Source organism: Monodelphis domestica, chromosome 1, assembly GCF_027887165.1.
Source record: "Monodelphis domestica isolate mMonDom1 chromosome 1, mMonDom1.pri, whole genome shotgun sequence".
Classification (NCBI taxonomy): Eukaryota; Metazoa; Chordata; class Mammalia; order Didelphimorphia; family Didelphidae; genus Monodelphis; species Monodelphis domestica.
The window spans coordinates 515,394,760-515,420,503 of NC_077227.1; the positions used below are offsets into that span (position 1 = coordinate 515,394,760).

At 40.8% G+C, this 25,744-nt stretch overlaps 1 protein-coding gene across 1 annotated transcript in view; it reads left to right on the forward strand.

The window, feature by feature from the left end:
* Positions 1–23,833, forward strand: part of DRC1 (dynein regulatory complex subunit 1) — a 46,614-nt gene extending 22,781 nt beyond the window's left edge. The window contains exons 8-17 of the mRNA XM_001380198.5: positions 4,535–4,674; positions 7,097–7,231; positions 8,197–8,429; positions 9,837–9,964; positions 14,472–14,561; positions 16,167–16,253; positions 18,256–18,422; positions 18,962–19,117; positions 20,452–20,554; positions 23,588–23,833. Coding sequence (XP_001380235.2) covers positions 4,535–4,674; positions 7,097–7,231; positions 8,197–8,429; positions 9,837–9,964; positions 14,472–14,561; positions 16,167–16,253; positions 18,256–18,422; positions 18,962–19,117; positions 20,452–20,554; positions 23,588–23,644 — 1,296 coding nt within the window. The 3' untranslated portion in view covers positions 23,645–23,833. The remainder of the gene's footprint in view (positions 1–4,534; positions 4,675–7,096; positions 7,232–8,196; positions 8,430–9,836; positions 9,965–14,471; positions 14,562–16,166; positions 16,254–18,255; positions 18,423–18,961; positions 19,118–20,451; positions 20,555–23,587) is intronic.
* The last annotated feature ends 1,911 nt before the right edge of the window (positions 23,834–25,744 follow it).

A 25,744-nucleotide genomic window follows, 5' to 3' on the forward strand; every position in this document is an offset into this window, starting at 1 on the left:
GCATGGATACTGGAATAGTTTGCCATTTCCTTTTCCAACTCATTTTACAGATAAAGAATTGAAGCACATGACTCGTAAGTATCTGAGGCTGGAATCGAACTCAGGACAATGATTCTTCCTGATTCCAAGTCTAGTGCTCTATCCACTGTGCCACCTAGCTGCTTGGAGTTTGGAAGATTTGACATCTAATGAGATTTTTATCTCTATTTATTCTTTACCACAGCCTTTATTTGCTAATGTCAATTTTGAATTCCCCACAAGCTAGTTATTTATTAATGCAGGCTGAGTCAAGAAGACAACCCTGCTTTTAACCCTTCTTGTGCCTACCTACCCCACCTCTGTTGATTTACTCAGTAAGTAGCTCCTATCTGAAAGAGAAGGAAGCTCAGGGAAACTGGCCCATCAAGGGTGGCAGACTGGGACTCTCGGACCATCCTTTCAACAGGATACACATATTGGATGTCTCTACATATCCCAGAACTTCATGATTTCCCTACTGTACTTCTTCTGGGAAGGTGTGAAGGAACCAGCTAGTTTGCAGACTTGTGCCAGTGTAGTTTGACTCTTAATAATTGTAAAGGTTATCTTGATTTGGTCTTGGTACAAGGTTCGACAAAGACCAAAAGCTGCCAAGATGACACAGAAAGTTCAATATTCTAAAACTTCAGAAAGGGAAAATCTCACAAGTCCTTGCCTAGAGAGTTAACCCTCTTCTCTGAATGTTAGTGGGCATTTCTAGCAGGTCTGGTAGTATGTAATCTGCTATTATGTAGCAGAACAAATTGTGCTTTGATTATAAGTTTCTCTGTTCTTCTTTCTCTCTCTCTTTTTGTCTCCTTTCTTTCTTTCTCTCTCTCTCTCTTTCCTTTTAAGTTTCTTTTCTTCCTTATCCTCTTTTAGACCTGATATATGAACTCCCAAAGCAACTGATTTTGTTTTTTGATAGTTCTGAGAGATTTTTTCTTCACATAGAACCTAAACCTGTAGAAATTCCTTTCTTCCTTTCTTCTTTCCATCCTTTCTCTTCACCTTCCATCTTAGACTCAATTCTAAGAACAGTGTCAAGGGCTAGGCAGTTGGGGATTAAGTGGCTTGCCCAAGGTCACTGTTACTTCTTATTTGCATTTCCAATTGATTGATCTCTGCTCTCCCTAGTTTGTTGATATATGCACTCAGGGATATGAATTTACCTCTGATTACCGCTTTGGCTGCATCCCAAAAGGTTTGAAAGGATGTCTCACCATTGTCATTTTCCTCGATAAAATTATTAATTGTTTCTATGATTTCTTCTCTAACTAAACGATTTTGGAGTATCATATTGTTTAATTTCCAATTAGTTTTTGATTTGGTTTTCCATGTACCTTTACTGATCATTATTTTTATTGCCTTGTGATCTGAGAAGGCTGCATTTATTATTTCTGCTTTTCTGCATTTGTGTGCTATGTTTCTGTGACCTAATGTATGGTCAATTTTTGTGAATGTGCCATGTGGTGCTGAGAAGAAGGTGTATTCCTTTTTATCCCTATTTATTTTTCTCCATATGTCTATTAATTATAATTTTTCTAAGATTTCATTCACTTCTTTCACCTCTTTCTTATTTATTTTTTGGTTTGATTTATCTAAATTTGATAATGGTTGGTTCAAGTCTCCCACTAATATGGTTTTACTGTCTATTTCTTCCTTCAATTCTCCTAGTTTCTCCATTAGAAATTTGGGTGCTATATTATTTGGTGCATACATGTTGATTAGTGATATTTCCTCATTATCTAAAGTCCCTTTTAACAAAATATAATTACCTTCCCTATCCCTTTTGATCAGGTCTATTTTTCCTTTGGCTTTATCAGATATCATGATTACTACTACTGCCTTCTTTCTGTCAGTTGAGGCCCAGAAGGTCTTACTCCATCCTTTAATTCTGACCTTGTGGGTGTCAACCAGCCTCATGTGTGTTTCTTGAAGACAACATAGTAGGGTTTTGGATTCTAATCCATTCTGCTATTTGTCTACATTTTATGGGTGAGTTCATCCCATTCACGTTCAAAGTTATAACTGTCATTTGTGGACTCCCTGGCATTTTGATATCCTTCCCTGGTTTTAACCTTTTCTTCTTCGGCTCTACCTTTTAGTCCAGTGATTTACTTTAAATTGGTCCTCCTTGTCCCCTCCCTTGATATGTTTCCCTTTTTAGTCCCTCCCTTTTTGTTCCCTCCCCTTCCCCCCTCTCTTTCCCTCCCCTTTTGTTCCCCTCCCTTGGTTTTCCCTTCTCCCTACCCTTGTTGGGTAAGATAGCATTCAAGATCCCAATGGATCTGGATGTTTTTCCCTCTCAGAGTTGATTTCCCTGAGAGTAAGGTTTAAGTGAAAACTCTCTTCCTCTCCTTCTTATAGGAGTTTTCTTCCCCTCCCCTTCCCATGTGAATCTTTGTGTGAGAACGATTATTCTATTTGGTCTTTCTTTCCCCCCTATTTACACATTACATTTTCCCCACATGTTAGTATACATAGATTGATATAAATGTAGTCCTTATAGAAGAGAGTTTGAGTAAAAGAAGAAGATAACATTTTTTTCCTTTTCCCTTTCCTTCATATTTACCTTTTCAGGTATCCCATGCTCTTTGATTTTCGATATCGAACTTTCCACAGAGCTCTGGTATTTTCTTTGCAAAAACTTGGAAATCTTCTATTTTGTTGAATGCCCATACTTTCCCTTGGAAATATATAGTCAGTTTTGCTGGATAGCTGATTCTTGGTTGAAGACCCAGCTCTCTTGCCTTTCTGAAGATCATGTTCCATGCCTTACAATCATTCAGAGTAGAACTTGCAAGGTCTTGTGTGACCCTGATTGGCATTCCTTTATATCTAAATTGTCTTTTTCTGGCTTCTTGTAGGATTTTTTCTTTTGTTTGAGAGTTTTGGAATTTGGCAATTACATTCCTGGGAGTTGTCTTTTGGGGGTTTAGTGTAGAGGGTGTTCTGTGAGCTCTGTCAGTGGCTGTATTGCCCCCTTGTTCTAGAATCTCTGGGCAATTTTCTTTGATTATATCTTGTATCACCATGTCGAGTTTGTTGTTTATTTCTGGCTTTTCTGGAAGTCCAATTATTCTTAAATTATCTCTTCTCCCTCTATTTTCCAAATCTGTCACTTTGTCAGTGAGATATTTTATGTTCTCTTCTAATTTCTTGGTCTTTTGTCTTTGCTTTATTAGTTCTTGCTTTAAAGCCTGGTTTTCCTTTTCAGTTTGGTCATACCGGTTTTGTAGATGCATGAATTTCTTTTGCATTGTTTCCTACTTTTCCTCCCAGAAGGCTTCCATCTTTTTGATTATTTCAGATTCAAATTCTTCATGGGTTCGTGGAGAGTTTCCATTTCCTTTGGAAGGTTTCGGAGCATTTGCTTGTGTTTCCTCTTCTATCTCCTCTGTGTTTTGTATTTTTGCTCCATAAAATGTGTCCAAAGTCACCCCCTTCTTCTTATTTTTTTTTTGAATTTTGGGACTTTTGTGCTTCTGTGGAGTTTGCCATCTCTATCTGAATGGGGGGGACTAGCTTTTCTTATCTCTGTCTGGTGTTCAGAGGTTTTAGCCCTAGGCAGATTGTCCGTTCTATGCAGTTGTTGTTCTGTCTTCCCGGGAAGCCAGGAATTGCTGATGTGTCCCTGTTACTGCCCTCCTCTCCTTGGCACCCTCCTGATGCTTCTCCGTTGCCTTACTTCCACGCTCTAAGCCTGGCTTGGCCCTTGTTCCTGTTCCAGCACTCTGCTGGGGGAGGGGCCACAGCTTCCTGGAGCTCGGAAGGCTCCTAATGAGATTAGCTTTCCCTGGGTTGAATTTAGTATGCCTTGAGGCAGGGACTTTTTTGGAGAGACTCCGATGGAAGGATCCAGCCAGGGGGTTACAAGCTCCCCCCTCTCTCTGTTTCCCTGCTGTCTGGGTGCCCCCTCGACTGGGTTAGGTTGTTTTCAGGATGTGGCCTTCAGAATAGCAGGCTGTGGGGCTCTGAGGTTGCCTCTGCTGCCTTGGACTCAGACTCGGCGCTCTGGGTTGGGGGGATGGGCCCTAGGACCTTCCTTCTGCCTACCCCTTAGGTCCGAGTGGTCTTGGGTTCTGGCTTTTGGGGGGAGCTGTACCTTTTGATCCAGGTCCAGGTCCAGGAGGAGGACTCCCGGGGTCTATGCTGTTGATCGTTTTGAATTTTGGTGCCCTAGGAGCATTTGGTTTGAGATCGGTAAGGAAGGGTTTCAGGAGATCTGAACTTTAGCTTTCTCTAAGCCACCATCTTGACTGGAAGTCTCACTGTTACTTCTTAATGAAAACTGTTAACATACTATGAAGCTTGCACCAATGTTTTTTCTATAGTACTAACTCTTCTGAGGACTTGGAGGAAGTTGTTCATAATTGAGAGCATCCCCCCAGTATAGTGTGTGTGTGAATGCGTGCGTGCGTGTACACATGCCACATCGGAGTCTACAAGGTGCTTGTTCCACTCTCCCCTCCAGCCTCTATAGCTCCTTAGAATGTGTTTGATTATTCAACAGATACTAGAGCAACAGCTCCAGCAGATGAAAGCAACTTATCAGCTAAATCAGGAAAAACTAGAATATAATTTCCAAGTGCTAAAGAAAAGAGATGAAGAGAACACAATCATTAAGTCCCAGCAGAAAAGAAGGATCAACCGGTAAGAGACAGTGCCAGTTTTTTCTTAGGAAATTTCTCCTCTGCCCCATTTGACACTTTGACCTCCTCTTTCCTCCCTTCTCATCCTCCCTCTCTCCCTTGTAAATGCTAGTGATCATTATCATAATTATTATTATGAACTTGGCAGCAGCATATTAGAAAGGTTGACATAGGGAAAGGCTGAGGGTAGAGATACCAATTAGGAAACTATTGCTGTACTCTAGTGAAGAAATAATGAGAACCTGGACCTGGAGAGGCAGAAGAAGGGAGTGGATTTGAAATATACTGCAACAGTCAAATAAACAAAGCTTGGCAACTGTGTTATGAATGGCCTAGGGAGGGAGACACAGGCGGCTCTGAGGTTTCACAACCAAGGGAAGAAGAGCAGTGTTGGTCACAGAAAATGGGAAATGAATTGGAGGGCCAGGTTTTGGTTGAGGCAAGGAGGAGAGATGATGGCCTGATTTGGGTCATATTCAGTCAAACATAATCAATGGGACATCTATTTAAAGATATACAGCAGCCAGCTGAAAATGCAGGTGTAAGAGGGGCAAATATTGGAGATGTAGTTTGGGAAGTAATTTGGGTAGCATTTGACAACTGAAGCTTCAAGAGTAGAGGATACCTCTGAGAACGGAATGGAGAGAGAGAACAAAAGAGAGGGCTGGCTGTAAAGCAGTACCTTGGGGAATGTTTCTATCTAGGGAGCAGAAGTAGTAAAGACAGAGAAGATATTGTCAGAGATAGGAGAGCTAAGATAGTGAAAGGTCACAGGAGAGGAAGGAAGGAAAGGAGAGGGAGGGAAGGGACACTCAGCCACCCAATTATGATGGGAGAAAGTGGATTGTGTGGGTGATCCAGAGTTAACGGTTGGCAGGGTATGAAAGGCAAGGAAGAAGAGAATAAAGGGTAAAGGGCAAAGGTCATCTATAGAACCAAGACATTGAAGAGAGGAAAGTCAAACCAGAACTGTGGTCCTGAATTGGAAAAATAGGAAAGATGGAAAGACTGAAAGTTCTGGTGAGGATGAGGAATAGGTTCAAGAGGCATAAATGAATGAAAAAACAGTAATTAAGTGCTGACTCTGGGTCATGCATTGAGGATACAGATTCAAAAAGGAGACAACCCCTGTCCTCAAGAGTTCATATTCTAATAAGAGAAGATAGCACATCTAGGGGAACTAGGATGAGAAAGAGGGAGGGAAAGGAGATTGAGTGTACATATTAGAGGTATGATTTGGACAGGACTGAAAAGTGACTTAATGATTTAGTTTTGGTCAAGATAAAAGTAAAAGCTTGCCTGCCAGAGCCTAGGGTCTCAGGAGTAGGAACTTAAACTCAAGAAGAGTGGAACAGAGGACAGCTAGGTGGTTCAGAGGATTGAGAATCAAGCCTAGAGATGGGAGGTCCTAGGTTCAAATCTGGCCTCAGATACTTCCCAGCTGTGTGACCCTGGGCAAGTCACTTGACCCCCATTGCCTAGCCCTTACCACTCTTCTGCCTTGGAGCCAATACACAGTATTGACTCCAAGACAGAAGGTAAGGGTTTTAATTTAACAAAAAAACCCATCAAAACCCCAAGTGATAAGTCATATGCTTTTCTTCTGTGTTTCTACTCCCACAGTTCTTTCTTCCTCTGGATGTGGATAGTGTTCTTTCTCATAGGTCCCTCATAAAGTCCATTACATTTGATCATTCCACAATGTTTCAGTTTCTATGTACAATGTTCTTCTGGTTCTGCTCATTTCACTCTGCATCAGTTCATTGTCTTTCCAGTTCACATAAAAATCCTCTAGTTCATCATTCCTTACAGAACAATAGTATTCCATCGCCATTAGATACCACAGTTTGTTCATCCATTTCCCAATTGAGGGATACCCCATCATTTTCCATTTTTTTGCCATTGCAAAGAGTGGCTATGAATATTTTTGTACAACCCTTTTTTATGATCTCTTCGGAGTACAAACCTAGTAGTGGTATTGCTGGATCAAAGGGCAGACAGTCTTTTAGCACCCTTTGGGCATAATTCCAAATTGCCTTCCAGAATGGTTGGATTAATTCAGAACTCCACCAGCAATGTATTAGTGTCCCAATTTTGCCACATTCCCTCCAACATTTCTTAAAATTTTTTTACTATCATATTGACCAATCAGCATTGTTTTGCTTTACATGAAGGAGGTCCTCAGATGTGGAGATTAGGATGGCATGGCAGTCTGGGAAATTTGGAGAGAGAAAAGGTTTGGAATAGTCTTTATGGGGAATGTGACCTCTGCCCAGTGTTGGAAGGGTAATAAATAATGAAGCCGAGATTCAAGCCCAGGTCTCTGAGCTCCAAATTCAGGGTCACGTGGGCCTCATGTCACTCAATAATCTGAACCGTATCCTGGATGTCTCCCAAGTTCTTCCCTTTCTCCTCCTGGGCAGATTGCATGATGTGCTGAACAACCTGAGAATGAAAACAGCAAAACAGATAAAGCAATATTATGAGGACAACGTGACTCTGACAGGGGACTATAAACGCATTGTGATGCAGTTCAGGGATCTGCAGAAAACCATGAGGTACTTCAGGAATTTGACTCTGAGGGGGGGTCTGGAAAAGGGAAGAGGGGATTGTAAGTTTTTTGGCCTTAAATCTCGAGGCTTGGATTTCATCAGGGTTTCCAGAGGTCATGCAAGGATTCTGAGCCCTCTGTTTTTCCTTCAGTTGGACCAGCCTCCTTCTTAGGGAGTAATCTAGTATTTAACAAGTGAGGAATTAGGGGCAACCAAGTGGTTCAGTGGATGGAGCACTAGGTCTAGACTCAGGAGATCCTGGGTTCAAATATAACCTCAGACACTTCCTAGCTGTGTGACTCTAGGCAAGTCACTTAACCCCAATTGCCTAGCCCTTGCTCTTTCTTAAGAGTTGTTATTTAGATAGGAAGTAAGGGTTAGAAACACACACACAAACAAGTGAGGAGCTAACTGGCTTAGAGATGCTATGGTTAATCTGACTCTAGCCAGAATTTTTTGTGCAGGGATGCTACAGAGTCAACTTATAGCAGTGAGAATCAGTTGTTGAATTTCCAGGTTGGGCTTTTATATCTCAGAAATCAGTAAGATAAAAATCAGAGCTTGATTTACTATTTTGTTGATTGTCCAGACTTAAACAAGTCATTGAGACAATTTTAATGAGGAGGATTAAACTTCAAGTGTGTGTTTCATTCATTTTCCGCCCCTGGAGATCTGATTTTTGTTGCTGTTTTTTTGCTTGTTTTTTTTTTAATCCTTACCTTCTGTATTAGTATCAACTCTAAGATAGAAGAACAAAAAGGGCTAGGCAATTGGGATTAAGTGACTTGCCCAGGATCACACATTTAGGAAGTGTCTGATGCCAAATTTGATCCCAGGTGTTCTTGACTCCAGGCCTGGCTATCTAACTGTGCTACCCAGTTGCCCCTGACAGCCCATTGTTAAAACAGTTAAAACCAGAACACCTCTGCCCTAGAATCAGTACGACATGTACCATGACTTTCACTTCACAGGCATTTTTCAATTATCAACGACAAACAGTTTCAGGAGGTTTGGATCATGAATGAAGAGGAAGCAAAGGCTTTAATAGAAAAAGCCCTCCAAGCAGATGAAATCATCCAATTACAGCAGTTGGGACTTCCCTGGACCAGACCTAACTACTGGTATATGGACAATGTGGGACCCATTTCTCAAGTCAAGAAGAAGTCAGCTACAGAGTTAGTCCAGGAGCTGTTGATCCTAGCTAGTAAGTAAGACTGCATTAACCCCCACTAGCTCCTCTCACTGTGGCAGGGCACGATTGAGAACCAGCCAGCAGGGACAAGAAGGTCAACCCTGCTAACCCTTTAGATCTACAAGTCACAGAGCAAATTCCTGTGTTGATAGAAGGTGTTTACTCAAATGGAATTCCCTACATCAGTCAAAATCACCAGTCTGAACAAAGAAAAGAAAAAATTCTTTCTCTGTATATTTGTTTAAACAATTGTTTTTAGCTTTTATTACTCTGAAGTTTACATGCAAAAAACATGAATACTTCCATATACAAAGAAAAAGAGGATAATGTATGAAAGCTTTCATTTCTAAATCATAGAGCTTTTATTTTTTAAGTTTATAATAGGGGCAGTTAGGTAGATAGAGGTCCTGGCTCAGTCAAGAAGACCTGAGTTCAAATCTAATCTCAGATACTTCCTAATTATGAGACCCTGGAAGAGTCACTAAACTCCAATTGCCTAGCCCTTGCTGCTGTTCTTAGAATTGATACTGAGATAGAAGTGAGTCTGAATAACTTGTCCAAGTTCACATATGTAGCAGGTATATCCAGCACTTAGCATAGTGCCTGGCACAAAGTAGACTTTTAAGAAATGTTTATTAACTGATTGATGCGTCAGAAAAGTTATTTGAATCCCAGGTTTCTGACTCCAAAACCAATCAGTCTTCAGAGCCTCAGTTTCTGCATCTGAGAGATGGGAGTAACATTTCTAGTTAATCTACCTCCTTGGGTTGTTGTGAGGAAATTATAACCCAAGCTATTTGGGAAAAAATGTATTCTTGACATATTTTAAAGTTTTATCCACATTATAAATATTTTTCACATGCTTTTGTAAGTCCAGACAATCAATAAAATGGTAAATCAAGTCCTGATTTGTAACATTTGCTGATTTTTGAGGTATAAATGCTTTCACTGAAACTTTAACAATTGACTCCAGAGCTGCTATGAACTTCTATATAGTTCTATATAAATGTCAGTTATCATTATCATCACCACTATCATCATTATCATTATCACTACCACCACCATCACCATCATCACCATCATTAATCATTTTCTGTATAAGAAGATGGTGGTGCTCTCTTGGATTTTTTAGGAGGTAGATCTCTCTGTCTCTCTTTCTCTCTCTCTTTGTCTCTCTCTGTCTCTGTCTCTCTGTCTCTGTCTCTGTCTCTCCCTCTCCCTCCCTGTCTTTCTCTTTCTCTCTCTTTCTTTGTCTCTCTCTCTGTCTCTGTCTCTGTCTCTGTCTGTCTGTCTGTCTGTCTGTCTGTCTGTCTGTCTCTCTCAGGACCCAAAAGTCAATTTGGAAAAAAAAGAAACAAAATTATTTGACTTTATTCCCCCTCTTTCTGCTGTCTTCATCTATTCATTTCTTTTTTGCAGATGAAGAGGAGCAAGAATATGAAAGTCAAAGATCAGCCTCATTAGAACAAAAGCCCAAACTGTCCCTGCCAGAACATTTAACTCCAAGGACTGTCAAACGAATACTGGAGATTATGTGTGATGAATCAGTGAGTTCAACCTTGGGAAACTTGTCCTGGGAATGTGATAGACACAAAGGAAGAGTGAGCAGTATTTTTTGTTTTTCTCTCTGAATTTGCTCCTTTTTTCATCTCCCCCTAGACCAAAATGGTCTGGCAGGAGGATATGGACCACCTCTACTACCCAGCCAAGCCAAGTGGGGCTGTAAGGACTACAGCTGAGAAATATCCCTGAAACCCACAAAGCATGTTTATGGAAAGGCTCTGGGTCATCTATAGGGGAGCTGTCAAATACTGCCTTACTTAATGACCTATTAAGTACAGACCAGATATGGAGCTATTTTCCTAAGAAGTTATGGCTATTTCTGAGAGGAAAGAGTAGCATTAACATGAACCACCAAGCTTCCAACTGCTACAAAACTGTGTGCCTCCAGTTGGGCATTCCTAGGCTGGCAGCTTTGTAGGTTATGTTCGTTGGATTGTTGGACTCAATCAATCAATCAACAAGCACTTATGAAGCACTGACCATGTGCTAGATACTAAGGGCACAAAAACAAACACAAAAAGGAACAAAGGCTACCTTCAAGGAGTTTATATTTTATAGCAGTAGGGGACAACATATACAGATATATGGGCATAGATAGAGTAACTACAAAATGATTAAACACAAGGTAGTTAGGGAGGGACTAGCAGTTGGGGGTCAGGAAAAGCTTCATTTAGAAATTATAGAAGGGGCTAAAGCTGCCCCTAGAGAAGGAAGGAAGTCTGTGAGGCAGAAGTTGTCAAAGACATTTAACAAGCATTAAGAGCTTACTATGTGCCAGGATGTGTGCTAAGCAGGCACACACACACACACACACACACACTATATATATATATATATATATATATATATATATATATATATATATATATATATACACACACACAGACACACACAGATATAAATACAAACAGACACAATACCTGCTTTAGAGAAGTGTGCATTCTAATGGAGGAATGAATATAATACATAAAAAGTGTTCTGGGAAGAGGATAGATAGAAATAAAGAGGTCCCCTGTGCAGGGGCATGATAAAGTCAGAGAGGAGAGAAAAGCAGGTATATAGCCTGGTGTTGAATGAAGAGGAGAGGTAAAGATGGAAGGCATTTTAGGCATGGAGATTAGGAGGTTGAGTACTGTGTGTGGAGAGAGAGGGCCAGTTTAGCTGGACTGTAGAATGTGTGATGGGAAGAGGATGGAAAGGGAGATTGAGGCCTTGCTCTGAAAGGTTTTAAAAGCCAAATAGAAAAGCTTCTGTTTGAGCCTAGAGGCAATGGGGAGCCAATGGAATATTGAGTTAGGAGAGTAGCATGATCTGATCCATACTTAGTGAATGTTACTTTGACAGATGTTTGAAGGATGGATTGGAAGGCAGAGAAATGAAGTAGGGGACCAATTAGAATGCCATTGTAATAGTAAAGGCAAAAAGAGGTGAGGAGAGAACCTGGACTAAGGCTATAGCAGTTGGAATGAGAGAAGATGGGGTGCTCAAAATGACATGGTTTGGTAGTTGATTGGCTGTGTGGGATGAGAGTAAGTGAGGAGTCAAGGATAACAGTGAATTAATATTTTTTAAACCTATACCTTCTATCTTAGAATTGATTCTGAGTATTAGTTCCAAGGCAGAAGAACTTCAAGGACTAGGCAATGGGGTTTAAGTGACAAGCCCAGGGTTACAGAGCTAGGTTATAGAGCTAAGTTCATATTTGAACCCAGGACCTTCCCTGGCTTTCAATAGGGAAGTTTGGAAGAAGGGTAGTGTGTAGGAGAAAAGATAACGAGTTCTGTTTTGAATACATTGGATTGGAGAGGCTTAGGTGGCATAGGTTCAAAATGTCCAATGGGAAATAGTTGATGAGAGATTGAAGGTCGAGGGGGTCAGATAATTGGCAGTTATTAAACACTTACCATGTGACAGGCACCTAGTATGTGGCAGGAATAAAGGCCTAACAAAAGAAACAAAGAAGAAGCCATCAAATGGGAGGAGAAGCAGCAGAGAAGTATCATCAAAACCTAGAAAGAAAAGAATATTAAGAAGAACAACATGATTAATAGTGTCAAAGGTTTCAGAGGTCTAGAAGCATGAGAAATGAGAAGAGGCCATTCAATTTGGCAATTAAGAGAGCATTGTTATCTTTGGAAAGAATAATTTAAGTTGAATGATGTGGTGAGAAGCCATTCTGAAGAGAGTTAAGAGTTAAGAAGAGAATTAAGAGGGGCAGTTCAGTGGATAGAAAGCCTAGTGATGGGAAGTCATCCTGTATTCAAATACCATCTCAGAGACTTCCTAGTCATGTGACCCTGGGCAAGTCACTTAATCCCCATTTCTTAGCCCTTAATGATTTTCAGCCTTGGAACCAATATCAGTATTGATTCCAAGATGGAAGATAAAGGTCTAAATAAAAAAAGAAGAGATTAAATGGGAGCAAATTAAGTAGAGGCACTTATTATAGAAAACCTCATGGAGTTTTACCACAACAGGGATGAAAGATGTGGCAGAATAGCTCAGAGGGAAGGTCAGATCAAGTTGAGTCATTTTTGGAGATGGAGAAATATGTTTATAGTCAGTAGAGAAGCACCAGCAGACAGAAAATGACTAAAGATTAGAGTGAGATTGATGGAGAGGGCAATATTCTGGAGAAGATAGGATGGAATAGAATCAATAGTACATGTTGATGGATTTTCCTTGTCAAGGAGAAAGGCTACTTCTTCATGTGAAATGGGTAAGGAAGATGACAGCAGAAGTCATATGAGATGAAGAACAGGAGAGAAGAGGGGGAGCTCTCTGCCAGTGGCCTCTCTTTTGCCAGTGTTATATGAGGCAAGGTTTTTAGAGGAAAGGATAAGGGGAGAGTGGCAGTGGGAAATTAGAGGAGAAATGAAAAGATGTGGAAAATCCATTGTGAATTGACTCGGATGGTTTCAAAGGACTGCTTGAGAGCAGTGAGGGCTTAGCTGTACTTATGTGACTTTAGTGGGCATCATCAGTCTGGTTTTGTGATTTGCTCCAGCTTCTTTCAGCAGCAGATGAGTAGGAGCAAAGGCAGAGGATGGTGGAAATAAGCCAAAGCTGGGGTTTGGCACAGAGCAATTTTCAGTAGTGTAAAAGGGACAAAGGAATTGAGAGAAGAGGACAGTGTAGAGTTAAACTGACTCATCAAAGGATCAAGATTGGAAAGGGAAGAGAGAGTGGCCAATGCAGGGATGACAGCCTGGAAAAGACCTGAGGGGTAGAAGTATTGGAGTATAAAGAACAGATTTGGGAGTGGCAAAGCCAAGGGAGAGGTGGAAAGAACAACAGATTATGATCAGATAAAGAAATTTCAGTGTTCATGAACATGGATTTGGAACACTTGTGGGTGAAGGCAAAATCAAGGACATGACCATCTCTATGTGTAGCTATGGTGGGGTGGAGGAATAGGTCATGGGGAATGGTTCAGTTGAGGAACTGGGCGATTGGGTGTTTGAGGGAATATCTCTACATATGTTGAGATCCACTAGTATGAGGGTAGGAGTTGGAGGGACAGGCACAAAACTCATTGAGGAAGGAAGGAATGTCCTGGAAGTCAGTAGACCAACAGCCATTGGAACCTTGATTGGATGACACATATGAATTGAATGAACTCTGAGGAAGAGAGGTTACTGAATGACAGTAGCAGGTGAAAAGACAGGAAACAGGCAAATGGGGAGAGACTGGGGTTGGATCTAAAAATCTGGGAATCATCTTCGAAGACAAGCCTATGAGTGCATCACTGAGACAAATAGGGGGAAAAATGGAAAGAACCCAGGACAAAGCCTTGGAGACACCTATAGTTAAGAGGTGTGGTATGTATGGATGATGAGCCAGCAAAGGAGCCTAAGGAGTGGACTTCATGTTTTACACCAGGGAGTAAACAAATGATAGAGTAAAGGATGCACTGAGTTTAATTATATCTGATTTTCAATGGGACTGCTACAGCATGGAGTTTTTCTTGCTTGACATACATGGTTTTGAGTGTTGACTCTTCAGAGAAAAAAGACTGGGGAGCATGGGCAGAACCTTCAGTCTCCAGCCCAGAAAAGCACATGGACGGATTTTCTTTTGATTAGGTGCTGTCATTCTCACTCCTTGTTCATGCCCAGGGCAAGGAGTTTTTGGTCATGAAAGTGAGTGGAGTGAGTGGCTGGCATGGATCTCCTTATTTCTAGAGCACTCTTTCCCAACCCTTCCTCTGCAAGCTGACCACACAGGCCTTGATTGTGTAGTTCAGTGATGGACACCCATATACTCCTATAGAGGAAAGGGGAGTGGTGGCTTCTTCTCGCCCCTGCATACCACTCTGTAGATAGACCAAGGGTGCTGGGTCCCTCGCAGGTATTTCACTTCCCCAAATCCTTTCCCAAAGGGTTCTCCTTGGAAACTTGCCTGGCCTATTAGATGGAGGTGACTAGAGCATGGCTTTTGACAACAAAACTGGCCTCAGATGTTCAAATCTGTTTTTCTTTTCTTTCACAGGGTTTTCTGATAGAGAGTAAATTGCTGAGCCTTCTCCTTCCCCTTGAGAAGAATGAAAGTTGTCTGCTGAAGCTAGACTCCATCTTTGCAGTGAGTTCTAAGGGACTCCTGGGAATTTAATGAAAAATAGCTTGAAGCCTCAATCAGAGGGAAAGGAACTGACCATGCTCTTTTTTATACTCCTTTAACCCCTGTAGTGAGTTAGGATTGGGTATTGGAACTTCCCAGGATTCCCCAATATGTCTTTCCCCTTTATTCTTCTGCACTCAACTTGCTGACCCAAGAAACCCTAAAATTCTATCAATCTCTAAGTCTTTTAAAAAACTCTCACCTTCTGTCTTAGAGTTGATACTACGTATCTGTTCCAAGGCAGAAGAGGGGTAAGGGCTAGGTAATGGGGAATAAGTGATTTGCCCAGGGTCACCCAGCTAGGAAGTATCTGAGGCCAGATTTGAACCGAAGACCTCCCATTCCCAGACCTGCCTCTCTATCCACTGAACCACCTAGCTACTTTTCATCTCTAATAGTCTTCAAGAGATTCCTGGTTCCTGTTGGTTCCTACTACCTAGAGCATCTTCTCACCCCATATATATTTCTTTGAACTTCCTTCTATCTCAAAGTTGTACACTCTATCCCTCTGTTCTACTTGGTCACTGCAGTCCTTCAAGAATATCCTGCTGGTTCAGCTCAACTAGTTGTCTTTGTCCTGTAGGGACTGGATCCATGTTTCCCTTGGTATCTGTAAAGTAAGACTCTGGGAGGGCAGGCTCACAGTAGAACAGTGTCCAGAAGTGATCTGGACCAGTACTCTGATCCTTGAAGAGGGCAAGAATGGAATTCTGATCCAGTTTCCCCTCTCCCTTAAAGTTCCAGAATAGTTTTACTCATCTCTGGAAATAAGCTTCATAGTATCAAGACTGGAAGAGATCTTAGAGATTTATCCCACGTATCACTCCCCTTACTTTATAAATAAGTCAGCTGAGGTCCAGAATCGAGACATGGGGAGCAAGACTCGATCCCAAGTTTCCTGACCCAAAGTCTAGTATTCTTTCCACTATACTATGTGACCTCTGGCCACATCATTTTGTCTCACCTCATTCTTTATCTTTCCCAAGCGCACTCATTTTTTGAAGTGCTAATGTTGATTGCATGGGTCTTTATGTTTCTCATCAAAATTTTCGTGTCTTATATTATGATATTATATATATATATATATATATATATATATATATATACACACACACACAATTTGCGTTTTGTATTGATGTTATTGACAGCTAGGAGTTAGGAAGACCTGAATTCAAATCTGGCCTTAGACCCTTACTAGCTGTGTGACCCTGGGAGAGTAATTTAATCCTATTTGCCTCAGTTTCCTCATCTGTAAAATGAACTGGAGAAGGAAATGGCAAACCACTCTAGTATTTTTGTCAAGAATACTCCAAGTGAAGAAGAATCAGACACAAGTGAAACAAATGAACAACAATTTGTTATTGCAACCTATCCCAATTGGCCTGGTATATTCCTTGAAAGAAGAGACTATGTCCTCTCCTAGAGCCACTTAGTACTCTGGAGTTTCAGGTAGAGCTTAGTAGCTTATGCAAGGAAAATTTGGATTCTCTATTGAGGCAGTAGGCCAATATTCCTTAGCATCTAGACAAGACACTAGAGCACTTCTTTGCCTTTATTTCCCTTTAGGCCCTTGGGATTGAAAATGAAGATGATGTTTATGCTCTGGTGAAATTCTTCCTTAATTTTCAAGCCTCAAAGAAGTTCTATATACAGGTACATTGAAACAGAGAACCAGGGGGATGGTCTGCCATGTCTCTTGAGGGCTACTTGAGAGGATGTCGATTTTGCCAGGTCTGTATTCCATTTACAGATTCTTAAGTAGATTGGAAAAATGCAGTAATTTTTTCTTTTTTTTTTGCAAAGATTAATGGCTATAATATCTCTGACCAGGTTCTATCCTTAGTCTACAGGAGGAAAAATTCATGGCCTGGCTACTTAGTACCACCCAGGTCACATTGCTGCTAATAGTGAGGGGCAGAACTTGGTTTAAGATTTATAATTTTTATCTTGGTCCATTGAATTCTTTATCCCCGTCTTGTTTGCAGTCACATTTGTCCTACAGCCATTCTTTTGAGGGGAAGCAGTATGATTTTTATATGTGTATATGACTGTACAAAACATATATGCATATATAAATATATGTGTGTATAAATACATCCTTATATACACAAATATATAGTCAAAGAGTAAAAATGTAAAAATGATTTTTTAATATTCATTGAAAAATTTTTTGAGTTCCAAATTCTCCCCTTTCCTCACATCCTCCTTCCTTCTCCCTCAATATGGTTTCTTTTAAAAAATTTCTTTCCTTTTTTTATTATTTACTGATTTTTTAATTTTTCCTCAATTACATGAAAAAATGATTTAACTTTAATTTTCTTTAAGTTTGAACCAAATTCTCATCCTTTCTCCCTCTCTCCCTCTCTTTTCTCCTCCCTGAGACAATAAGTAATCTGATATAGATTTTATATATGTAACAGTATAAAATATCTTTTCATATTAGTCCTTTATGAAAGTGAATTTGAACAAAAGAAAGAAAAGTGAAGAAATAAAGTGAAATCTAGTATATCTTGGTCTGCATTTCAGATTTAACAAGTTCTTTCTCTGGAAGTGGATAGGGATTTTTCATCATGAGTCCTTAGAGATTTTTTTGAATCACTGTATTGCTAGGAAGAGCTAAGTCATTCATTCATAAATATTCATCATATAATATTGCTCTTACTGTGTACAATGTTTTCCTGGTTCTGTTTGCTTCACTTTGTATCAGTTCAACATGAAATTTCAATGAGATGTTCTGTTGAAAAGTCTTTTGATTCCTAAAAAAAACTAAAAAGAATCTATTTTTGAAGGGCCCAGATGTTTGTAAGAAACCACTTTAAAACATCATTGGGCCACTAATTCATAGCCAGTGGTAGGTAGAGAAGCTAGGACAGCCTAGAGGCAAGTTGGGCTACCTCAAGTCCCTGAGTAGAACCTATTAGTTGTTACTGGCCTCATTAAAAAGAAAAAAAAAAGTCTGTTAGTATCAGTAGGAAAATTGGAGCCAAGATGTTATCTTTTTTTTTTTCCACTCAGCCAATGAGACTGGCTTGAGGGGAGGGGAGGATCTGAACTGGGCCACTGCATGCCTTTTTAGCTGATAAGACTGGAATCCATTGAAAGGTGAAGTGTTGCTCCATCAACAATTGGAAATCTATGGGGTCTACAAAGGGGCTCTGAAGAAAGGCTCTAGGGGCATTTGTGAAAGTGGATTTAGTCTAGGACTCTTAAGTGGTTGCTTCAGGAGTGTGAATTTTTCTGGATGGATATGTCATAAATGATATGTATATGTCAGAGGCCTTGGTTGACCTAACTATGGATGAATGTCACTTGTGTGGAGGTTGAATGAACCTCTTAAACCACTGCACTGCTGCTATAAAAACAGCAAATTCTCAAATGTGGCTTTACATAGTTATCTAGTTTATCTAGTTGACATTTAACAGGCACATCCTTCCTTCCCTCCACCTTCCTCTTCTCCCTCAGTCCTCCTTTCTACAATCTCTTCTCCTCCCTTCTTTCACTCTTGTTATTTCCTCTTTCCCATAGTTGCCTCTCTCTATGTATAACCGATTTCATCATTCCCATTTTCTTTCCTTCTTCCTTCCCAAAGACAAATATCTTTAATTGTGATAACATCCCACCTTCTCTTTGGTACTTTGTGTCCCATTATGTACAGAGCGAAGAGATCGTGATTCCAGAGAACGAAGTCACTAAGGTCAAAAGAGAAAGTGACACTGTATACGAGCACCATGAACTGGCACACCTTCTTCATTCTGAGCTCCTTCATCCTAATGATGTTCTCAAGGCCTTGAAGGCTTTTGTCATTAATCAGCGGAAGCTCAGGTGGGCTATGGTGCCTTGAAAATATGGTGAAAAGCAGTCTAACTGAGTTTGTGGGGGGAAGATCAAGTAGATGCTTGAAACAGAAAATTTGGCTGCTGCCTGGTCCTGGTTAGTGTAAATAATGAATCCTGTCAAGTGTTGGCAGTATTCAAATCTGTATATTTGAATTTGTGTAATTCAGTTACCTACAAAATATGGAAATATGGGAGACAAATGGCATAGTGGATTGAGAGCTGGGCCTGGAGATAGGAGTACTAAATCTGGCCTCAGACACTTCCCAGCTGTGTGAACCAGGGCAAGTCACTTAACCCCCATTGCCTAGCCTTTACTGCTCTTCTACCTTGGAACCAATACACAATATTGATTCTAAGACAGAAAATAAAATTGAAAAAGAAAAAGAAAATAAATATGTAATGAAAATTCTAAGAAGGAGGCTATTTCATGAGATTAATTGTTTATAGCTACAGATGATGTATCAGAAAAACAATTCAAGGATCAAGCCAGAGCAATTCTTATAAACCTTACTTCCCACTGTACAGAGACAGGGAGGATCCGATACCTGTAAAGGTGGTGTCACACAGAGAGATACGAGATACCTCAAAGGATTCAGAATACTGGACAGCCCTGTGTTATATCATCCCTCTCCAAAGACAGAAGCTGTGGGATGCCCTAATTGATGCCTTACAGAAATACCAGTGAGTATATGTACCCTGGGGAATAAGGTAATAGAAGCAAGAAGGAATCTCTCTCCATCTTCCCTAGCACTATCCCTTTGAAGAAAGTGAAATAAAAACTGGGATAGTGTGGAAAATTAATATTGAAATGTGAAATAATTTTCCCTTTAGCCCCCCTAAAAATATTCTGATTCTAAGTTGAAACACTTTCTCCCCCAGGCTATGAAACCGGATGGGGACCCCCTTTTTGTTAAGACTTTTGTTAAGCATAAAAGGATTAAGGACAGGGTTGAGCAGCCACTTGACCCCCTGGCAGGATTAGAGGTAGCTATGTTGGGCAAAGAGGAAGGAGTGTGTTGGCATCTTCCTGAGTCCTGCCTCTTCCTGTGATGAAGTAATGGGGGAGGAGTTGGAGTCTCTAAATCCACCTCCTCAATGGCTATTTACCAATCCGAGATATCTTGGGGTGTCCAGGGGAGAGACTGAGTAGTGAGGTCACAAAAGGTAGATATTGACCTGCTGGAGAGTTTCCCAGACTCTTTAGGCCCACCCCCTCTCATTCACACCCATTTGGATTATGGAGGAAGTCTAGTGGCCATTTGAGATTGTCTTGATCTGTTGATTAATAAATTAGCTTAATGTTAAGAAATGCTGCTTCCCAAATCTAAGATGGGCTGTCTACAGGCATCACATTTGCTGGCTCTGGTTTTAAGAAGATTTTGAAAGAAAATGCTGCATTTAAGAGAGAAAGGGAGCCTCTGGTGGTACCATGGAAGATGGCACTTGCTCAGTCATTGTGTCTTATTCTTGTTTCTTCTTTCAGATTCCTTTGCAAGTGACATGGAGTCATTTGCCTTTGAATTTTGCTGGTTTAGGAAGGCCAGACAGGTAGTGGACTGGGTAATGTCTATGGCTTTCAGGGACAAGTGAAGCTCCCAAAGCACCATCTGGTACACTTGGTAGATGGAGTTTTTCCTCTAGGGGAACCCTTTACTGTCATGCCATCCAAATAAAGCCCACCAGATTCAGTGCTAGAGGAGAGAGTAGTTTGGGGATACTGATCATAGTAGCATTTATATCGTGCTTTGAATTTGGCACTGTGCTTTACAGACATTTTCTTATTTGATCCTCTCAATGATCCTAAGAAGTGAATGCTAATATGATCACCCCATTCTTCTGATAAGGAAACTGAGGCAGGCAGAGGTTAAGCAACTTGCCTAGAGTCACACATCTAATGAGTATTTGAGGCTGGATCTGAACTCGGATCTTTCTGAATCCAGGTTCAGTGTTCTATCTACTAAATCATCTAGAAACTTAACAGACCATTAACCAGTTTTTCTTTTTTGTTGAGAAAGTAATGTCCTCACTCTTCGGGCCAAGCTGCTGAATGACAACGAGTTCCTTGAGCAGCAGAACACAGAGTTGCAGCTGCTACTGCAGCAGTACATCGATTCCAGGGTAAGCTGGAGTGTGGGGGCCAAAAGAGGGTCTGGAGTGGGACCAGAGGACTGGAGGGGGGCAGGCAACAGGTGAGAGGTGTGACATGAGGAAGAGGAAGTCTTTGCAGTAAGGGAGCTTGGAAGTCTGATGGAGCCACACAGTATTCATCCCTCTCTTGGAAGTACAAGCAGAGCAGGGAGTGGATGGAATATTGGATGCCTCCCTCTTCATGGAGCCTCTTAGGACTCCCTGGCAGCCTTCGAAGCTCACCTCAAGCATCCCCTCCCACACAAGTTCTTTCCTGATCTCCCCTTCTCCTACTCCTTTGTTGGGTGCTGTTCTCCCCCCCCCCCAAACATAGGTTATACTTATTTTGTACATATTAGTTTATACTTTTGTTTGTTTTCCCAGCTAGAATGTAAACTCCGTGAGGGCAGGGACTTTTTTTTTTTGTCTTTGTATCTCTAACAGGAACATAGTATCTGACACTTGTAGGTGACTGATGAATAGCTGATTGATTTCCCCATTTCTCTCTTAAAATAGATTAGATTCAGGGGCAGTTTATGTGGCTCAGTGGATTGAGAGTCTGGCATAGAAATGGGGGCTCAGATCTGGCCTCAGACACTTCCTAGCTGTATGACTTTGGACAAGTCACCTCACCTCCATTGCCTAGCCTTTACTGATCTTCTGCCTTGGAACCAATTCACCATACTGATTCTAAGATGGAAGGTCAGGGTTTTTAAAAAATGGAATAGATTATCTTCTGTTAGATCAAATGGACTAACATATGGAAACTTTTATGGTGGTGATTTTTGTTACATTTCATGATCCCATTTGGGAAGTGGTTTGTCATATTCTTTTCCAGCTTCTTTTTCTTATGAGGAAACTGAGGCAAACAGGGTTTAATGCTTGCCCAGGGTCTCAAAGCTAATAATTGCCTGAAGCCAAATTTAAACTAAGGTCTTCCTGAGTCCAGACCCAGTACTCTATTCATTTCATCACTTGGCTATGAATTGTAAAGCACTATATAAATGTTATTAATGATGATGATAGGTAAGGTGATGTTCCCTTTGATGTCAGTGTATTTTGATTTTCTTCCACAGAGGAAAATCATTCTTTTTTAAAATTCTAAATTTTATAAAACCAAGTAAAAACAAGCATTTCCCCATCCAAAGAAAAAGAATATTGTATCCAATGAAATCACAAATCTTATATATTTAACTTACTTTTCTTTATATCTACATAATAAATCCTATCTACAAGTGTTCCAGCCTGTCTCTACCCTCCCTGCATCACAGAAAGTATCATTCAGGAGACCGATATGTTCAGACATTAAATCTTTCATGTTTTCACCTTTCAGTTCACAATCTGGAGGTAACATTTCCAATTAATTCCAACATTCTGTAGCCATGTATGATAGTCTCTTGGTTAGAACTTCTTGCCATTAGCATAGGTTCACTTAGGAAATGGTTGGCAGAATCATCAATCTGGGATTACTGGGACACCAAGGAAAAGCTGTCCTGGTAGCATTGTATGTTCTTAAACTCTCCAGCTATTTCTATACATTGATGTCCTTTGGCATTGCCCAAACCACCATAGACCCTCAGATCTTGGCAGAATTCATCTTGTCTAACCCCTTACTAGAGCATGAATTCTGTTTACAACATCTCTAAGAAATTGCCTCTGTAGGAAGGACAGAGGTCAATTAATTGGGCATGCAAATTAAAAAACTAGAAAGTGAACAAATTAAAAATCCTCAGATGAAGACTAAACTAGAGATCCTAAAAATCAAAGGAGAATTAATAAAATCGAAAGTCAAAGAACTATTGATTTAATAAATAAGACTAGAAGCTGGTACTTTGAAAAAAACAAATAAAATAAACAAAGTACTGGTCAATCTAATTAAAAAAGGAAAGAAAAAAACCAACTTGACAGTATCCAAGATGAAAAGGGAGACCTCATCTCTAATGAAGAAGAAATTAAAGCAATCATTAAAAATTATTATGCCCAATTATATGGCAATAAATATGGCAATCGAGGTGATATGGATGAATATTTACCAAAATATAAATTTCCTAGACTAACAAAGGAAGAAATAGAACTACCTAAATACCCCCATATCAGAAAAAGAAATTGAACAAGCCATCAAAGAACTCCCTAAGAATAAATCCCCAGGTCCAGATGGATTCACAAATGAATTCTATCAAACATTCAAAGAACATCTAATCCCAATATTATACAAACTATTTGACCGAATAAGCAAAGAAGGAGTTCTGCCAAATTCCTTTTACGACACAAACATGGTACTGATTCCAAAGTCGGGCAGGTCAAAAACAGAAAAAGAAAACTATAGACCAATCTCCTTAATGAATATAGAGAAATTCCCTCTGTGTAAAGATCTCTAGTGAAGGGGATCTCACTACTCCTAAAGACAGCACATTCTTGGGCAGGGCTGGAGTCAAGATGCAGCAGGAATCTCTTTCTGAACTCCAAAATCTTCACCTGATTGAGGATTGCCATGATAGCTTTGAGTTGGTCCAGCCACACCTGGTCAGACATTTGGGAGTCTATAGGACATAGCCTATAAGGAGTAAGATCAAGAGAGGGAGGAATGAGGATAAGCACCCTAGAGAGAAAAGTTCACAACTTTGCCACAGGCTGAATCTACAGTGGATGGAGCAAAAGATGAAGGGGAAGTGTGGTTTTCCAAAAAAGCAGGTGGCCCTGAGCAAGCCACTTATATCAATTTGCCTGAAAATGAGCTGGAGAAGGGGATGGCAAACCACTCCAGTATCTGTTAAGAAAACCCCAAATGAGGTCATGAAGAGTTGGACATGACAGAAACTACTGAACACCAGGAACAGGCACCAAGGATCTTTTGAACTTGGGATTCAAATGTCTAAATGACAGAGGATCTGGGGCAAGATGCTCTCCCAAACATGTCCTGGACATTGCAGCCCAGGCAGTACTATTTGATGGGAACATAAGAGAATCTGAGAGGACTCCCTTGAGGATAAAAAGTATAAACTTTGTTTCTCTTTTTTTTTCCAGATAAACCTTGAATTACAAGTCCCTCCCACTCAGGTATTGCAAATGACCTTGAAATAGGAAGTCAAGGGTCTCAGGTGGGTACAGTGGATGGATCCTGGGCTGGAGCTGGAACCGTCACAAAGCTTGTAGCTTGCTTAATCTTTCTGAGGTGGCACTTCCTTGTAGCAATTGTTGCATGTTGGAGCAAGCCACTATGTGTGGTGAATTGATAGGTTGCTGTTGCAATAAAAATGTTTTAAACTATGACTCACTCTTTAAAGAAGCAAATTCCAATTTCATAACTCAATCTCCACCTTGCACCTTAGCCTTCTCCTGTGTCCACCATGCAGGAGAACCAAATCCTGGGACCTTCTACTGTGAGGACAGAATAAATACCAATTACCCTCTGGACAAAAGCAGCATTTTCCTCCATTCTTGGAGATGAGCCCAGTTCTAGCACAGGCCCATAGATACATTTGTGGCAGAACCCTGGACACCTTGTGCAGAGCATTCTGGGAATTTGGGCAGTTTATGATGATTCAGAAGTTTTAGAGTAGTTTTGAGAGATTTGCCTTAAGATCTTGCTCAGATTGTCCTTGGAAATGAAAATCCTTTAGGGATTTAGGGACTAGATTATCCCTATTTTATACCCAAACCTTTTTGCCTTAGCATCAGAGTAGAATGTCAACTATATCCCAAGACTGATAACTTGCTGCCTTTTATAAGTCTCCAGTGTCTTGTCCCACTGGCTCTTATTTCTGACCCTCCCTGGGTTGATCAGCCATGAGCTTTAGAACTCTTAGTACAGGGAGATACAGTTGAAGGCTCTGGGGCCTAAAGGCTTGGGTGCAGGGTGGGTCTTTTATTTATTTTCTATTTTTGTGTACCACTATAGAAGGGAACCAGTATTAGAGGCAAAAATATTCCTCTCCAGGTTTCTTGCTTCATCTAGAACTCTAAACCTATGACTGTTCTTAGGAATGGATGAGCTCCCCACTTTCCTGCCCTCTCCCTTCACAAGGTGGGAGGTATGAGGGAAGAGTGGGAACTGATCCAGGTAAAAAGGCCTTTCCAACAGAGCCACAGAAGAACATATTCAAGCCTATTGCAGACCCAAGGGGTATTCTGTCTCAAGCATAGATCCCTATGAGACCCAAATCCCACTTCCTAAACCTGGAAGAAAACCAAGAGAGACAATGCCTGTAAAATTAAGAATAGTCCTTATTAAGCAAGGGCCTATATGCATATGTGGCGCAACTCAACCTAATGCCAAAACTCAAATTTTGAGATAGCAGGCAGCCAGATATGGGTTTTTCTAACAAAGAGGTGGGAAAAGGGGCTGGAAGGAGCTGGTCCAGGGAGGAATCTGGGCATGGCATGATCACAGAATCCAGGAGTGGGGAAGGGATGGTATTGCTAAATGCAAGGAGTGAAGGAGCAAAGATAGATGCTCTTTGGTACTGTAATGATGGAAAGGATTGAAGGTACAGGGGATAATGAAGAGCTGGTAACAGGGAATGGAGGGGTTGAAGGAACAGAGGGAATATGGAGGCTGGTTAGGTAAAAAGGAGAGGTTATAATGAGGAATGGAGGAGGAGAAGGGACAGAAGTACCCATTGGGGCTGAGACTCTGTAATTTCCTCACAACCCACAAGAGAGGTACCCCTGGGTAAGATTAGGTTAAAGATAACAGGATCAGTGTTTTGAGTGAACTTCTGGGGTTTACTCCTCAAGGCTTATCTGGTAGTTGAATCCTAGAAGTTCCCTTGGTCTAACAGGAAGACTGTCACTGTTGGCTTTCGTTGTTTAGCCAAGGCTAATGGCTAGCTTAGCCATCAGCTTCTCTTTTGTTCTCCCTTCAATATGAGTATGATTGCTATCTTCTAATTTTCAATTTAGTAATTATAGTAACTCAGGAAAGGGGATAGGTAGGTGGGAATAGGAGACCCTTGCTGCTTCTTCAGCTGAGTCAAGATGGCTCAACTTCAGCTTATCTATCTCCTTCTTAGCTAGTCACTATCTATATCTCAACTAACAAATGGCAAGTGTCCTTCTTGGGAAGGTCAAGGGATAGAAAGGATCTTCAGGGTGACCCCTGGAAGTTAAGGGATCGGCCCCTTTCAGCAGCTGTAGTTTGATTCTTCCTCTAATAGATGCTCTCAAACATACAGGAATTGT